The following is a 17333-nucleotide window of genomic DNA, read 5'->3' as shown; positions in this document are numbered from 1 at the left end:
TTTCTGCATTAAATTCAAGGACCTTTTCAATTTACCATTGAAGGAATCATCATGAAACAAACAACTTGGCTTTGTCCAAATTTATCCCAAGGCTTTTTCCAGGTGGGAGAAATTAAATTAAAGTATGTGCACAGCACCCAAATGCTTGTTGCTGGAAACAGAATGTTTAAAGAAGCTAAACCGAAATGCATCTGAACAGTGATAACCATGTGACCAATCCATTAAGCAATAACTTTTAAAAATGCTGTAGCATCTTAGGAATTCCATGTATTCAAAATATTATGTGCTGTAACAGACAATGTAGTTTTAGATTCCTCTTTTTACAAAGACCCTCATGTATTTATTGTATTTTGTACTTTGAAAACTAAGTGTAGAAACCTTCTGTAGTCCTTGACAACTTACTTGTTTTTACTTGACTGTGATACCATTAAACTTTTGTCTCCTCTTAAGCTTTAACTCTGGATATTTTAGTGTCAAGTTTTTATTAGACCATCTGAAAATGTTAACAGTAAGACATGCTGCTGTCCTACATTACAGTAATATTCAACTACTTTCTGTATTAAATTGAACCTCTATTCCCCCATTTGTTCAAGACAGCCTTTCTGCATTTAAAATTAAGCTGAATCTGTTAGTTGCATATAACCTTTGTTAACCTTAAAAGCTAAGGGACATATTTAAGAAGGAATACCATCCCTTGTCTAGTTTCAGATATGTAGGATGGAGTAGAGCTGTTACTCAAAAAGCATTTATTAAACCAGACTGTCAAGCTATAAATGAGCTTTCTTCCAGAAGTCATGTAAAACACCTTAAATACAAAGATATTAGCAAAGCGGCATTTTCAAAAGTTGCACTAAGGATTTATATTAAATTAAAGCTTTTGTACAGAGGATATGCAGTAGTAGATAAAGACTGTCAGACCCATAAAAATGAGGTTGCAGATTCTTCTGTTGTTGAAGTAGAACGCTTTCCTCCTTATAACTGTGTGCAAAATTTGCCATGCATAAGTTAAGGCACATTCACATTAGGATATTACTTGTATGTTTGCTTGATTATCTTCACCTGATCTTGCTCTTCTTGAGGTCTCTTGAGCTGATGTCAGTGGCTCAAATGACAGTAAAGCACAGCCACTATAATGAGAGAGAGGAAAATGGCCCAAGGTTAAGTTTAGTAAAAATAGTTGTAGCAAGTATGCATGTTCCCATTTCTAGTGTGAGGAAGAAAGTCTATTGTTACAGAAGTAATTTTAGGATCTTTCTTGAATGATTTAAATTTATATCTCATTTAAGTCAGAAGAGTTTTGGGATGATTTGCACATTCCTCATTTAGGTCCAGAAATAAGTTATGTTCAGGTAATAAGCAAGTCAAACGTGTAGGAGGGTAATTTTCTCTGAACTTTGTCCTTTCTACAGGGCACACATGGTGCAGAAAGAAGCAGACATGGTCAATACCATGAGTCATCACTACTGTACCTACATTTTACCCTGTTGTTGACAGAAAAGGCAGGGAAGAAGCCTACGTACATATCAGCCAAAATTACTGCTAGTAAGGGAGAAGTGGCATCTGGTTTAAGTAACCTTGTGTGTTCGTTAGAGATTACAATGTGATGTAGGTACATTTTTAAAAAGGGAACCTTTCTTAAGACTGCTTATAAATACACAAGCTATATAAATCCAGCATATATGTGAATACATACAACCAGCCATAATCAGTCAGAATGGAGCAGGACAGTCTCTACTGTTAACCCCGTCCCCCCCAAAAAAAATGAAAACAAACATTTTAGAGCTAAATGAACTTACATTAACAAGGTTCAATTCTATTGTTCCAGTTTTCTCAGTATCCAGTTTTCTGAATATTTCTGCCGTAGGAGAGAGATGACAGACAAGGATGAATATAGGAACTAATTGGGAAGCCTTCCCCTTCCTTGTGCTTCAGGATCAAAAAGGAATTTAGTCCCACAGTCTACACCCCAAACCAGAAAGTGCCACTCTAAAGTCAGTGCATGCTCATATGAACAATTTTAATGGTTCAGTCTGTAATATTAACACTATTTGTCAATCTGTAAGTGTTTTGATTTTTTTTTTTTTTTTTTTTAAAATGAACATTTAGTTGTTTGCATGGAAAACTGTCTGGCTCTGATTCAGCAGTCTGGCCTAAAAGGCTAGTTCCTAGATCTAGGAGGAGCATGCAGACTGGGTTGCCGGATTTATAGCCCAGCTTTGAAGTCACTTTGGTTCCAGTACAAAGTTTAATGAATAACTTACCCTGGACTTGAAAACACAAAGCAACAGAGTCTGTCTAGTTATTAAGCGTGTACTTACTGAAAAAGGTTTCCAGCCGAATCAAACAGCGGACAAAGTTATCGAAGTCAATGATGAGGTCTTCATCAGCAAAGCGAGCCACAATGATTTGATGTAACTGGCAGTTCAGTTTGAACCCTAAAAATACAATGTCAAGGATTTAAAAAAGAAGAGGAAGAAAAAAAAGCAAAAAGCTCCAACAAAGGAAAAACCCAACCTTATACACTGCCAGAAATTCCATTAGCTACTTTTGGTTGAGTTCTCAAATTTTAAGAGTATTTACTGCATCTTGGAAACTCCCAACAACCCCTTCTGTACTTGGAGTGATTTAGAGCTGTGACTAGGTCAACATGTGTTCTTCCTGCTGCGTGTGTTCCCACACCTGTACTCCTCTTTCCCAGGGGACATGGCCAATTGCTCCAGCTGGTGGTCCTTCCCTGGGTGATGAGGCAGCTGCCAGACTCGGCCCACTGAGACCTGACATGAAGCAGTGGCTTTCTGTGGGCAAATGCATCTCTTTCCAAAGACTATCTAAACTTTGGGACAAAACGAAACGCTGCCTCATTACAGGGTGACAGGAGGGGAAAGCTCCAGAGAGCCCAAACGCAGATGTTAAGATGGCCCCAGAAGATCAGTAAGTTAATTTGGGATCATATGGCTCTGTTATACTCCCCTCACTCACCATCAAAACTCAGATTTGCTTTTCAGTGGTTGCAGTAGCAAACTGACTCTTCTTTTAACACTCTTGTGAGCATCACCCCTTGGTCAAGCCACTTCCATTCCCTAGGTCACAGTATGCTGGTTTTACCGGCTTACGCCAAACTCACATGTACCCAGAGAGACTCATTGAAAGACAACAGTATGCTGTTACAAGACCAGATTGTTGGGAGTTATTTGTGCTTCTCCAAAAGCTGGTCACTAAAGAAAACAACTGCAAACCTGTCAGTCCTCTGAGATGCTTTTAGTGTGCAAGACACTGCTACACAAAGACAAGAGCCCAGGCTGAGCATCTAGATTAAACGGAGGCCTTTCAGGTCTGGGAACACAGGATTTTTCAGTTTACAAGTGATATATAGGAGACTAGTGAGCATCTATCAACCCAGCTTGAAACTGATAAAATCCTAAAAAGAGACAGACCAATATAAATACCTGCTATTTCCAGCGCTCTCCTCATCTCATACGAATTCATGGTACCAGATCGATCCACATCAATTTCCCTGTAAATTTTCTGCAGAATATAAAACCCAAAGTCAAAACGACTGTCAATAATTCACAGGGTGTTTTGGCTTTTGTCTGAAGTCAAACATTTTGAAATGCAGCCTGCATCTTACTTAGGAGCATTTGCAACATTGGTCTGAAGGGCTAGGTACTTATCTCCCAGTTAATCTAAAAGTGGCTTTAGAAAGTAAGTCTTTTTAATGCAACAGCCAGAGCGGATAAAGACTCCGGAGAATTCCTTCTACGCCCGTGCAAAATGGCACTATCGCTACCAAAGCAAGCGGCAAGACTGACACCAAACTCGCTCTGTTAAGTGGGAAGGCTAAACCTATTTGGACGTGAGTTAAAACAAAACAGAAACCCCTCCGAGAGTAAGGCAGGAAGACAGGTAGCCTCTCCTTCAGCCAAGCACCTAAAAGATAAGCCGTCACACCCCTGGACTCCAAGGGACAAACCTGGGGGACCGAGGACACAAATGCATCGTGAGCTGAAGCAAGAGTCCCTGCTTTGGGAAGAGTGTATACATTGTACGAGGCAAATCAGTCTACAGCCACCTCTACATTTGATTGCATGTTCCAACCAAAAAGGTTGCGTCTTACCTGGTACTTCTGAATCTTTGTCCAGAGGGTGTGGAATTCCTTCAGTCCCAGTTTACCACTCCCGTCGTTCTTCTTTGAGTTAAGGTAATCTCTTTGGAGGGAAGGAAAAGGGTTCCCCCCCCCGCCCCGGGTTTACTCACTTACTTAATACTTAAAAAGAAAAAAAAAATTGCAATTAAGAAAAGGATGCAAGTCCTCTCTGAAGGACTCATCCTGTTGAATATACAACTGTTGTCCAAGATTTCTTGTCTTTCTAAATCAGTAAAGTGGTCGATTCATTTAAACGATGATCGGTTCACAAGCTCTTTCTGCTTCTCCTTTGGCAGCTCTCTATCTTTTCAATACATGTATAAAACAGCCACGATGATGCCATTTTGTTCTGCATCCTTGGTTCAACACCTGCTCCTACAGGAGCATGAGTCCTAAGTCTGGATTATAAACAGGAAAAGCCACAACTAAGCCTGCTATTTGGAGGATTTAAGTTCTTGCACAAACAGCTAACAAAAGAACCTGGTCATTGCATTGCTCCCAAAAACCGCTAAGAAGTCCCTTCGGCCTGCCATATTTTACACCAAATTATAGCAGAGCATCATTCTGTTTCAGTAATTTTCCCTTTTTCTGACTATGCAATTCAACTCCCACTGCACAGAGAAGCTGAACACAACTATTCTTAGACTTGAATCCTTCATCCTACGCCTTTGCCCTTATTCTTAGGAGTAGAAGCTCCTAAAAGCCAGCATACTCTCTGGCTCCTGTATTTGTTTCCCTCATTTTCTATTTGCTAAGTCCTCATGGCTTTACGATGCCCTTACCAACTCCAGCCAGATAACAAAGCAGTGAAATGCAATGTTCGAACTCTTACCAGCCAAGGCAATCCACACCATGCTGAGAGCCAGGTGCCTTTTCCCAGCACAAACATCACTTTGTCCCCAGCTAAACCAGAACACGCAACAGCTGGGAAGACTTCAAAGCAGATCATCCTGTCTGAAAACGGATTTTCCCCGCTGCCTGGGAGAATGCACGTGCCACGGTCAGCAGCAATGGCATGGGCTACCATTTTTATTCAGGGGAACCAGGGTAAAACGAGCTTCTCCACCTCAGGAATCACTCGTACATCAGTATGGACCTGTCATTGCAAAGGCAGCAGCTCACCTACTCCAGCACAGGCAGAAGAGTATCATCTAGGAACAGCCTTAAAGGATACATCTAACAGGTCAACCATTATTTTGCATGTCTCAATACTAAAGCCATCAGATTTAATATCTTGGCCTGTAAAGAAAGAGCAAAAGACGGGATTATCATTGCATGCTGTACCACAGCACCTTCCTAAACTGCTCGGGAGCTGTGTAACCAGCGTATACACCTCAGCCCTGACTTGCTTCTGTGTCATCAGTGGCTTCCTTTGGAACTGGCAAGATGACTTTGTCATTTCGGTGTGGTTTTTTGCTTCTACGTAACGTGTGCTTAGTGCTCTACCTTGTTTGTGATCTACACCTGCCAGTTACTCAAGGGCAATCCACTGCCTACTTCAAATCCTCCCCTGGGAATAGGTATCCAGCTGTATATATCGCGGCCACAGTCTGGGCCAGATGAGTGCAGTGAGCAGCAGGGGATGCCTGCCTCCTGCTCTGGGAATTGTTAATATCATCCGAAGCCTTTGGGATCTGGCAAGTACGTAGTGCAGCGCAGACTATGGAGGATGTGGTGCCTGTAGAGCTGTAGTCAGGATACCTGCGTCCAGATAACCCTACAGTTCCCTCAAACGCTGGATGGGAAACCGTTGCCTTACGTTGCTTAGGTACCCCCTCTGAGGTAAGCTACGACTTCTGACAACTCCTTTGCATCCAGCAGAGCGGGAGGCAATGCTCGCTTGCAGGTGGGGTCAGTGGGGTCAGGACTTGCCAGTGAGGAAGAGCTTCAGGTGGGAGGACACGCGCAAGAATTACAAAGCTTTCGGCAAAGGGTCATAAGATGGTCCTTGTTTTGCACATGAGAGGGATGTGGCACTGAAGCAGGCAAATGGATGATATAATAAGCAGCCCTCTGATTTCCTGGGAAGAGACTTAGAGTGAAAGTCAGCTGTGATGTTTTCCCAAGCAAACAGCCCAGTTTTGGGTTGGTTGGGTGTGCTACAGAAGCAAGAGACAGAGATAAAGCTTTCCTGCCCTTATTGTCTGCCTGCAAAGACAAGGGTGGACTTTTGTGGACAACATGGACTTCTGACCTATGGAGGTCAGTGGTAGGTAGCTTCATGCAAGGGAAGAACTTCAAATCAAGCTTGGTAACCAGCAATACACCATTGCTAACTGGCTGGTGCACACAGACGTACAACACAGTCCGGGCTACTGGGCTAAGATTTCACTTCGGAAATTAGAGACACTTACTTCTCCAAGCACTTATTTCTTGAGCACTGTTTAACGGAAAGGAAAATAATGCAGAGCCAGGCTCTGAATCACTTCACAGAAAAAGAAGCCCAGAGTTTCAACGTTTCTCCTCCTCCTCCTCAGGGACGCGCCAGACCATTAGCTTGTTCAATACTAAAGTAGCAGCAATACCTTCTCTTGATTATTATCAAGCATTAATCAAATCCGTCCACCTTGCTGGCAGCCAATTCCCAGTAGCAGATGCTGGGATAAAAGGCACCCATGTGCACCCTGCCAAAGCACGCATCCTGCGAAACGTGCCTCAGCGCAGGCACAGCCCCAGCATTTCTGCAGCCCCCGAAGGAGCAGGGATAGCCGGCGGCTGTGGCCGTACGGAGAGACAAGCCGCAGGTCTGGAGCAGAGCCCAGGGGTTTGACTCTGCCCAGGTCAGCGGTGCGCTCTCTGCTCTCATGGCCACGCTGGAAACCTGCTGGTGGCCAACTGAAGACGCAGTTGGAGGAAGGTACTTACGTTTAGCCATGACTTTATTCAAGATGTTGCGCAGTTCGAAGGCGGAGATCTCCGCATCCTGCGAAAAAGAGGAAAATAAGTTTTTCATTGTGAGCTTGCAGACACCATCTCATAAGCAGCGTCTGACTCCTTTGGGTGAGTTGGCCAAGTTCAAACATCCCTTGGAGTTCAAGTTTCCCTTGGATGGAAACACAAGTGGTAAGGTCTCCCCGTTCCCATCAGCACCACCAAGTCCCAGCAGCACAGCCCTGCCGTGTGTGTGAGCAGGCCGGGCTGTGGGGTTTGCCTGAGCCCTCGGGCAGGCGAGAGCAGCCTGGGGAGAAGGCACAGCCCAGACCTCATCATCTCCCGGAGGGACCCATGCGCCTGCACCAAATGCTCTGCCCGAAGGACAGAAGTAGGGAGCTGCAGAGATAAAAGTCGAGCCTGCAGTTCAAAGAGAGCAGAGGTTGTTTGCCAGGAGCGCTCACAAATCCGTTGTGTAAGCAGACGGGTAACTATACAGATTTTTGCATGCACAATTATGCACATGCTTGAGATCTGACTCAGCACAGGAATTAGGGGAGGCGTCTCTCTTACCCACTCACCCATGCTACCAGTAAGTCCTTAAAAAAAAAAAAACAAAACAAAAAACCCCAAAAAACTCACGCTTCCTGCTAGCTGTCCAAAAAGCTTTTTAAAGCTGGGTACGATGTCGTCTTCACTGATCTCGGTCTAGAAGAGAGAAATAGAGAATATGGGAAGGAGGAACTTTTCTGCCTGAGAAGGACTTAATGCATTTCCTTGTCCCTAGTAAAATACAATTTAAATGGTAAAGCTTAAGGTACAGAGTGCTTTTACTTTGATTTTAATCAGTTTTATTTTCAGAGGCGTCTCAAAATGCTGGCATTGCAAACACTGCAGGAATTAAGAACTTTTGCAATGGCTTTTACTAAAAAAAAAAAAACGAACAAATTAAAATTCTTTGTTTTATTTAAAAAAATCACTACCTAATTCAGAACTTCACTGTTGCTGCTGCTACTACTGTTAGACTAGCTGTCTTCATTAAAGAAAAGCAAGGAAAATGTAGTTCTCATCCTGAAGAACAAAAAAAAAAAAAAAAAAAAAAAAAAAAAAAACCCCCCCCCCCCTCCCCCCCCGAGAGGTAGATGCATTAGTAGGTGAAACATCCCCAGCTCCAGCAAGACTAAACATATGGCAAGCCACTTCTTACTCATGGAAACAACATCAAATGCAAAAACTCCCCTATGGCTAAAGGGCTGCACTCCTGGATTCCTGGAGGGCACAAGAAATTTCCCGTGGCTCCAGCTACCCGGCAGAGAGTACCTGATCTCTTCTACCTGGCAAGCCCAAGCTCACCACTCCGGATAAGGGACAACACGTGTTTCCATTATTGCTTATGATGTTTCCATTTGCTGGCCATTCAACTATGGATATTAAAAGATCCGTTTCCAAAGCGGGACAACAGTGCCTGACAACGACCCCGCTTACTTACGACAAAATTATCTCCATTTAAAACATTTAAGTTAAGATATACCTCTTCAAAATTGGCCTCAATTTCGTCATCTATAACCCTAGAAAGGTAAAGAAATCAATATTAAAACCAAAATAAGTCACTTTTCTGATGCCCTTGCTTCAAGTTTCAGTTAAAGAGGGATTCTTTAAATTACAGGAGTAACGATCAATGTTCAAAGCTCAGAGGTTACTGGATTAAATCAACCACAGACACTGCATACCACCAGTGAAAGCAGCATTTTGCCAGCTACGGCAACAAGAGTTTCAGAACACATGACAAACTGCGCAACGTCCTGCAGAGTCACAGACGGGATTCTGGGTCAGCGTAACCCTTTGGGTCACTTAGTGCCACTGCCTACAGACCTCAGCCCAGGACCTGGCTCTTGGGTGCAAATCAAATTTCTATCTGGTAATTTTTTTTTTCTTTATCTTTTTTCCTTTAACATGGCAAAAGCGAGAGACTTGGAGTCATTCGGACGTGACAGAGCGGGAGGAGAAGTGTTGCACGCTGTCCCCCAGCTGCTGTGGGAGCATCACACCTACGGCGGGTGCAGAAGCGCTGCCAAGGGCCCATCAAAAGCTGAATGTGCCTTCACACAACTGATGTGCCGGTTTTCTCACCGCTACAGAAACATGCAACAAAAGATTACAGAATAGTAGAAAGGTTTTTCCTTGCTTTGAATTAGGAAACTCAATAAAAAAGGTCCCACACCCCTTCCCAAGGCCTTAGGCCAGCTGCTCTTTAAGATGTCTAAATTTTTTCATGGCTTCACAGTTAACGGTGTGGTTTGAGCCAGTTCCATTAAAATCCATTTTAATTTTATCAAAGGTATCATTTGGTTGAGCAAATATCTTGAATTTTTTGCCAGCCTGATCTCAAAGGTGTGAGATCATTTGTTGTGATCAGTGTGTTCCCAGACAGCCGAAAGCACAGGCAGTTCTGTCTCCCAAGCAGAGAGCCCAGCCTGCCGCTCCCTGAGGTTTTCTTCTCTCCACAGACCAACCTGTGCTGTGGCACCCAGCTGCCTACAGCCCAATAACTAAATATGTCTGCCCAGGTAGGGCTAATAATAATAATAATAATAATAGTAACAACAACAACGACGACAATAATTTGTTATATTATACTACATTATTATTATTCCACCATTCCTTCCTGCTAAGTTTACTCAAACTTTCCTCAGTTGCACATGGGGAAACTGGGGACAAACAAGAACCACCGTGATCCCATCCATGCAGGGCGGTTGCGCATCACCCCTTCCTGCTCCCTGTGGGAAGCCGATGTACCCCAGCCCCGGGCTGCTCCACCCTTCCACGCCCACGAGAGGGGCCAGAGATCGCCCATGTGCCCATACCGCTCTTGCATGGTTACAAAAAAGCTACGTACGTGGAGTTTGCGTTTTTTTCAGAGAAGACTCGCAGACAGAAATCCCCATTCTTGTTGGGTTCAAAGGTCGAGGGCACGATGATATATTCTCCTGCAGGGAGTTTTTTGTTCAGCACTTCTCGGAGGTTGATGAAGGTGTTTGATTTTTCTCTAGCTTTGTTGGTCAGGAAAAAGTTTTTGCTCAGATGAATATTTGTCTGGCCAGAAAACTTATGAAAAGCAAAGAAAGAAGGAAAAAAACCCCAACAGTTTGCATGTATTTGCATTTACAAATAAAAAATATAATAGATATGACAATTAGTGATGTGGAGGGGGGGAAAGAAAAAGAAATGTTGTCCATTCAACAGAACCAAAAGAGAGAAGAGAAAGGGGGTGGGTGCATCCCACCACAGTACTCCTGAGCTGTGGGTGCAAACGTATTTTGCAGATCATCTCAATACATCATTCGGGTCAAGCTTATGCTTTGCAGATGATGATGGGTGTGTGAAGACTTTTGGCAAATTCTCCCACCACCTGTTTTTCTTTAAAGCAAGACGGCTTACGACCGATGTCCCTCTGGTCTCCAGAGCTGGTGCCACCAGGGTACTGCAGCTCAGCTCCGCCTCTGAGGTCAGGCCGCCTTAAAGCGGAGAGCCCGCTTATGGAGGCCTCCAAGAATAAAATAAATGTTACGCATTATAAAAGCATATTTGGAGTGTAACATCTTCCAGAATAAACTCTTCTGTGCAGGGGCTTACAGGTGGGCTAGCTCAGCTCTAGAAGCAAACATCAGGAACGTGCAGAGGTTCAGAAATCTCCCCCTTCCTGTCCTCCCGGCTGTTTAAGAATGCAAAACCTGCCAGACCTGCTGCCATGGTAGGAGATAAAATTCCACGTTTCGGGGGAAAGAAAAGTAATGGGACTGTAGCTAGAGTCTCTTTTTTATGGAAATCAGATTTTTGGACCACTAGGGTGAGAGCTGAGCAGCTGATAGAGTACTGCTAAAGCACTCAAAAGGTACGTAAGAAATTTAATTAACTGGCAGCACCATTTCCTTCCGGATGAAACCCAGTTTTACATAGCAGCAGCTGGTTTGAGCGTAGCCTCGGGAGCTGCGAGGTGCCCCGGCTGCTTTGCATGCACCCTCACAGGTACCGCAAGCCCCGTAATGAGGTTTCCCTGGCATTTTGCTCAACCTCACTCGTTCCTCTGAGGAGCAACAGCTCAGAGGTGTCTGCAGCCCTGCCTCGTATTGCATAGGCATCACTGCCTTCCACACCCCTCTCTGATCCCTGGGGCATGCTATTAGCTACCGGCAGGGAGAAACCAATAAAGACGGTGCTTAGGGAAATGAAAATTAAACACCTCCTTGGAATATTAGTTGTGTGCCAAACATGACCTCTGTGCAAACCTGAGAAAAGCAGCTGTGCTCTGGGGGAACAGGTGTGGGTCTGGGCTGGGAGAAGATCCGTGGAAGAGCAGCTTTGGTGAGTTTCTGCAGTACAGAGAGCTCTTATCCCAACCCGAGACGCTCTGGAAACGCAACATGGGCTCAAGGCCCCTTCCAGAATAAATGGCCTCTAACTTTAGACTCTGCACAGTCAATATTGTCCTGCAGTGAAGGAGGATGCTCTGAACCACTTCTTCCCACAAGCCATTCAGCCCCAACTCCGCACCTTGACCACCAATGCATGCTACATACCTCTGGGGGCACCTGCAAGGAGAAAAGCGGAGAGTTATTTGCCTGTTGAATGGCAGCTCCAGGGCTATTTCTTTTCACTACTGGTTAGCGGGTACATCCACACTCTTGGAAAAAAGTCAGCTCAAGGGGGAAGGTGAGCGCTGAGCCCACGTCCCCCAAGGCTGACGGCTGGCTCAGGTCCCGACCCCATCCTGGAGGCCGGTGGGGCTCACCCCGAGCAGCGCAGGCACGGCCTGGCACAGAGGCAGCCAGGGCGGCCTCTACCCTGCGGCCCACCATGATATTTTTTGTAGACTCAGTTTCTCTACTATTTCTTTCCACCTTCTCTTTCACCCTCCCGCCCCTCTGACCTCTCCCACCATCAGAAGAGGAGGCAGGGGCTGAGCAAGACAATAATGCAGTTTTCTGTTTCCTTATGGGTTCAGGGGACCTAGCTTTGCTTTAAACCTTACTTGCGTACGGGGACCAGATTCTTTGACAAGCTTTTCCAAAGCTGGGATATTGAGAAAGCAAGCAGTTGCACATATTGCCTATGGTTACAGAGCAACCCGCAGGCAAGACCATTATTCCTATTTTCACTGCCAGTTAACCATCGCTGCTCTGCAGCTCTGAACAAAATGTCCTGCTTAAGGAGTTACCATAGACACGTCTCTGACCCTTCCTTCAGCAAAACGAGTTTTACAGGTGTTTTGGCTGGTTCTGCTGCTGGGTTCACGCTCCCCAAGCTAGTGCAGGTGTCGCAGCTAGCGTGACATCCCTACCACGGCTGCTCTCGTTCTGCTGCTTTTCACCACAGCCTGACAAGTGAAGGTCAGACTGGATTTCTGCACTTTTATTTTATTTTTAAATACTTTTTCTGCTCCTCCATCTAAAAGCACAGAATATTTTAGGTGGGAAGGAGCCTCTGTAGGTCATCTGGTCCAAACCCCTACTCAAAGCAAGGCCCGTATCAAAGTTAATGACATTGTTCAGGACCTTGTCCAGCCTAGGTTTGAATATCTACAGGAACGCAGATTCCATCATCTCTCTGGGTACCTGTCCCTGTGCTTGACCACTGTTCCTGTGGAGGATAATTTTCTAAACATCTAAGTGGAATTTTCCTTGCTGCAGCTGGTGTCCAACTCAACCTGGCTGAGTTTTGATAGAAAGCCCAGTCTAAGTGCACTACCCCATTTATAGGGTGCGTGAGTTTTCCTTTTCCTCCCATGCAGCTGTACTGCCTTACTTGCCTCATAAATGGCAAAGCCGATGGTGTGCATGTCCTCTCCCATCTTCCTCTGCTTCCGCCGGTGCTTTTGAATCAGGCCAATGAGGAAGGTGCAGCCCCTCTCAGGATCATCGGGATCCTCATCTTCTTCCTCCAGCTTGATTAAATACTGTGGATTCGTCCAGAATGTGTCTGGGAATCGGATTTATGCAAACTGCTCAGAGGCTTCTTGGAAAGCAGCCATGCCGATACATACACGTCAGCTAGGACAGATGCGGCTCTGACTTCCAGAACCAGCTGTGAGAAGGAAAAACTAACACGCCCCCCACAGCCTTTGCAACCACAACTAGACCCTCACCAGGGAGCCACATCTCCCAAACACTTGCACTTCGTGGACATCAGTCTTGGATATCCCAGGTACATCCTTGTCCTCCATAGGCCACCCCAAAGCAGCTCCCAGAGAAAGCTCCCAGAGAAAGTAGAAGTGGATGAGTAAAAGGTTTTTCCAGTTTCTCTTACTTGGGTAATTCCTGCAGCCCCCTGCAGTGGCTCCTCGCCTCCAGTTCCCATCCAGCTTCAGCAGGCTCCACTTCTTGTACCTGTCACTTGCCAGCGTGTCTGGAGTCAGGTTGCAGATCTCCAGGCGGGAGTAATGTCTCAAGAAGTCGTTGAACGCCATCCTGTGGGAGGCAATGCCAGAGGCAACGTCTCCTTAGAATGGACAGGTTTTCTATGCAACCACCTTGTCTATCCTCTCTCTCTCCCTCTGCGATTTAGCACTAGGATTTGGGGCGAATCTGCTCCCTCATGTTGGGGAGCGTACTGGGAGAGGTTACTTTGTGTGAAAAAAGCAGAGGAGAAGACTTTCCCTTCAGCCTGCGTGGAAGCCCAGTGCTACTTACCAAAATTCCCCATCTTCATGCCTCCTGGTCAGCCGCTCCCGCACCTCGGGGTCAACGCCACTCCAGTTTGGGCAGCTGAAAGACAACCCCAAATCAACTACAGGGTACAGTAAAGGTTAAACCCTGACGTAGCTGTTCTGGCACAATGATTTCACTTTCTTACACCTCGAGACAACTGCAATACTCCACAATATCTAGCTGATAGCAGCTCCAGGGCTCTCAAACCATAACAGAGTTAAAATACAGGGGCCTGGGATATTTGACACCTCACTTCTTAAATATCCAAGGTAAGGATCAGAAACAGAGTTTTATTTGCAGAAAGTGCTAAGGCCTTGACTGAGTTGGAGCTTTAGTTTAGAAAACACCTCGAGACAACTGCAATACTCCACAATATCTAGCTGATAGCAGCTCCAGGGCTCTCAAACCATAACAGAGTTAAAATACAGGGGCCTGGGATATTTGACACCTCACTTCTTAAATATCCAAGGTAAGGATCAGAAACAGAGTTTTATTTGCAGAAAGTGCTAAGGCCTTGACTGAGTTGGAGCTTTAGTTTAGAAAAAGCAAGACCCAGAATAAATACTGCCCAGCCACAGAAGTGAGTAAACTCCAGCTTTCATTGCTGACAAGAGGAATGGATTTTTAAAACCCTTTTAGAAAGTAAGTTTTCAGAATCTCACCACTGCACCTGGGCTGTTAAAGAAGCAGAAACTACAGAGAGGCTTGTAGGAACCCCCAACCAAACGCCTGCGTCTTACACGAAGGCAGGTGTTTGTATGAAGGGCACTGCATGCTGTGACACCTATGTGGAAGGTGACAGTGGTGGGATGCTTCTTTTAAACAGCTCAGAGCAAACATCACATCCACATTAGAGAGGAATCTGAGGTAGGGAGAAGACAGGAGACAGCAGAAACATGATCATACCCCTGCAGTAAAAGCCTACGGGCGACGCGCAAGCCATCGACTCACTTGTCGTTCCACTTCCCGGTCCACTCCACTTCCCCCCAGGGATTTCGGATTCTGATCAGCTTCTGCACCGTTCCTCGGAAGTTCACCTGATGGGATCAGAAGCATACGAAGAGTTACCCAGGGACTCAGCACTGCGCTCCCTTCCACCTTTTCTATGGGAATTAAAGGACATGACAGAGTAAGTATCTCGGTGCTGCACAAACACTGAAGTGTATATGCACAAACACGCACTCATCTGATCCAAAAGACGTGAAGTCAAACTGATTTTGAATGAGCTCCACGCACCCAAGCTTGTCCAGAGAAGGTTTTTGTGCAATCAAAACTCACGATTACCAAAATGTCTGTTTTGTGCCACTAAAAAAGTTACCTCTGATGGGATTTCATGCAAAGGAAACATAAAGATGCCACAGGACTGACCAAAAAGCGGTCACCTATGTATAAACTGCCCTTTCACATTCAAATGCCTTTCCCCCCCCGCCCCCTATATACAATCTGAACTGCACCTATTACAAGAGGTGGGGTAGTCAGTCTGGCCACAACCCCTCTGGCCACACGAATGCCGCAGGGCACGGCGGCATCAGCCCTGCCACTCCCTTTCACATTCAAATGCCTTTCCCCCCCACCCCCCGCTATATACAATCTTAACTGCACCTATTACAAGAGGTGGGATAGTCAGTCTGGCCACAACCCCTCTGGTCACACAAATGCCCCGGGGCACGGTGGCATCAGCCCTGCCACGACAGCACCTCCTCGCACTGCCCCGAGGCCCTGGCTTGTTATCTGCTCATCTCTGTGTGCGCAGAGTCCAGGCCAAGCAAAGCTGTACAGTTTCAGTGGGAACACCCAGTATTTATAGGGAACACGCGGCACTAATTTGAGGAAGGAGCTGACACATCTCTAGAGCCCAAAGCCAAGAAAACTGCACAGAGCATCAGCAGCACGGAGTCCAGAAATGATGCTCCGGTGCTGAAGATGAACTACCCTTACAAAGCCTGCACATATCTCTAAAGGAAAAGCCTGGCTAAATCAAGCCTGTTTGTGAATTAAGATCAAACTCCCTCTTCGCTGCTTTTGCTGCGAGAGGAGGACCAAATGCAAGGACATAAACCTGCCCGTTAGTAGCGTCCACCTCAGTGCAGCATGTCAGCAGCTCTCTACACCTCACTCTGAAGTTGCAGACATTATTTCAGAAACAATTATCAGTGAAGTGACCGAAAGTCCATTACACACCTGGAAGGACGCCATGATCTGCTTCTTTTGTTTTCACTCGCCTTACCTTTGCTGGTCACCTGCTCTTGGACAGGCACTGTGCGTTCGAACACTGTGCCCTGCTGAAAGGTGCTGCTCGGCAGGCATTTAAGGGACAATAATACCTTTTTTTTTTTTTGCCTTTACAGGTCTCTCGCACATCTTGCTGTGCGTTTAAGGTACAGTGGTGCCTGCTATACAGAGACGTGTTGAGGGCCCCCCTCACCAGCAAAGCGTAGTGTGCCATCCGCACAGGGCTTCCCACTGCCCCGCTCACTGGGAAATAGCGGTGCTTATGGAAAAAAAGGTGTTTTTTTCGTCAAGACCCCAAGAAGTCAAGTTTGTGTTTATCCAAAACACAGCAACTAATTCCGCATTTCTTCAGAAAGAAAGGACTCAAAACCTGATTCAGCAAAACGGGTGAGACTGGAGAATTTGCAGCTTTGAGGACGAATTTGTGGCTGCCACGGCCCAGACCACAGACAAAGCTGGCTGCATTTCGCCCCTTTGGGGCGGCGCACGTACCTCCTCTGCCCCGGTGACCGAGTACGCGTGTCCCTTCACCAGCTTCTGGGAAGTGACTGCCTCCGTCTCCGCCGCACTGGTGATCTGGAGGAGCAAAGAAGCTCGGTGAGCATGGCTTCCCACGCGGAGGGGATCCAACGGAGCAAAGCTTCCCCCTCCAATGCAGCTTTAGTCTCACTGGGAGGCTGCAGGGGTGCTTCAGCTGCTGCACAGAAGCAACGAGAGGGATCTGCGTGACAGAGCGGGGAGAGGGGACGGCAGCACGCGTGGCGGTGCTGGAGCCCCCGGCGCCCATGTTGGTGGCACGGGGCGCATGCCAGAAGCCCTGCACTGCAGCAAAGCTCCTTCCTGGCTCCGAAACACTTGGTGCGGTGCATCCCCTCTCGTGCATCTCCAAATGCTGTACAAAGGGGATACATACGATGAACTCCATGTTCTCAAGGGACCAGGATGTGGGGGGGGCTACTGGCCTGAGGCTGCCCAGGCATCACCAGGGATCACACCCCAGTCCAGCAAGCCCCAGTGCTCTACTTCGAGGTCAAAACACCCCCTTTGGCTTCACAGCGGGGTGGGAGGTTCCCTTTCCTTTCCCTAGCACCACCACCCTGGGACATGCCATGCAGGGGAGCAAGGGAAAAGGCTGCACTTTGGATGCCATTCATACCTGAAGGCATATCACCCTCTCACTTGTTTGTAGCCGTTACAATACTTGGGCAGTCTGGCCTATAAACACTGCAGAGAAAAATCACTTCTTGCCAGAAAGTGACTGCTCAACATCTTGCTCTAAAGATGCTTAAACCTCTACGAAATATGTGTTTGCCATTGCCTTCCCACCATTTGAGAAAGTGTGTGATCTTTAAAGAAGCATATCTGAAGCTTAAAAAGAGGGT

At 46.2% G+C, this 17333-nt stretch overlaps 1 protein-coding gene across 1 annotated transcript in view; it reads right to left on the bottom strand.

Annotated features, from left to right (window-relative positions):
* Window positions 1-1033: 1033 nt before the first annotated feature.
* CAPN2 (calpain 2, (m/II) large subunit) overlaps window positions 1034-17333 on the bottom strand; it is a gene marked incomplete at its 5' end in the record, with an annotated part of 27611 nt that continues 11311 nt past the window's right edge. The window contains 16 exons of the mRNA XM_009583880.1: window positions 1034-1127; window positions 1797-1855; window positions 2319-2435; window positions 3447-3525; window positions 4115-4183; window positions 5319-5383; window positions 7010-7067; window positions 7658-7723; window positions 8547-8583; window positions 9912-10120; window positions 11593-11604; window positions 12822-12991; window positions 13319-13479; window positions 13702-13776; window positions 14671-14756; window positions 16444-16527. Of these exons, the coding sequence (XP_009582175.1) occupies window positions 1104-1127; window positions 1797-1855; window positions 2319-2435; window positions 3447-3525; window positions 4115-4183; window positions 5319-5383; window positions 7010-7067; window positions 7658-7723; window positions 8547-8583; window positions 9912-10120; window positions 11593-11604; window positions 12822-12991; window positions 13319-13479; window positions 13702-13776; window positions 14671-14756; window positions 16444-16527 (1371 nt within the window). The remainder of the gene's footprint in view (window positions 1128-1796; window positions 1856-2318; window positions 2436-3446; window positions 3526-4114; window positions 4184-5318; window positions 5384-7009; window positions 7068-7657; window positions 7724-8546; window positions 8584-9911; window positions 10121-11592; window positions 11605-12821; window positions 12992-13318; window positions 13480-13701; window positions 13777-14670; window positions 14757-16443; window positions 16528-17333) is intronic.

This window comes from Fulmarus glacialis, unplaced genomic scaffold (assembly GCF_000690835.1).
Source record: "Fulmarus glacialis isolate BGI_N327 unplaced genomic scaffold, ASM69083v1 scaffold31508, whole genome shotgun sequence".
In the NCBI taxonomy this organism is placed as follows: Eukaryota; Metazoa; Chordata; class Aves; order Procellariiformes; family Procellariidae; genus Fulmarus; species Fulmarus glacialis.
This window is presented reverse-complemented; position numbering and strand designations above follow the sequence as displayed.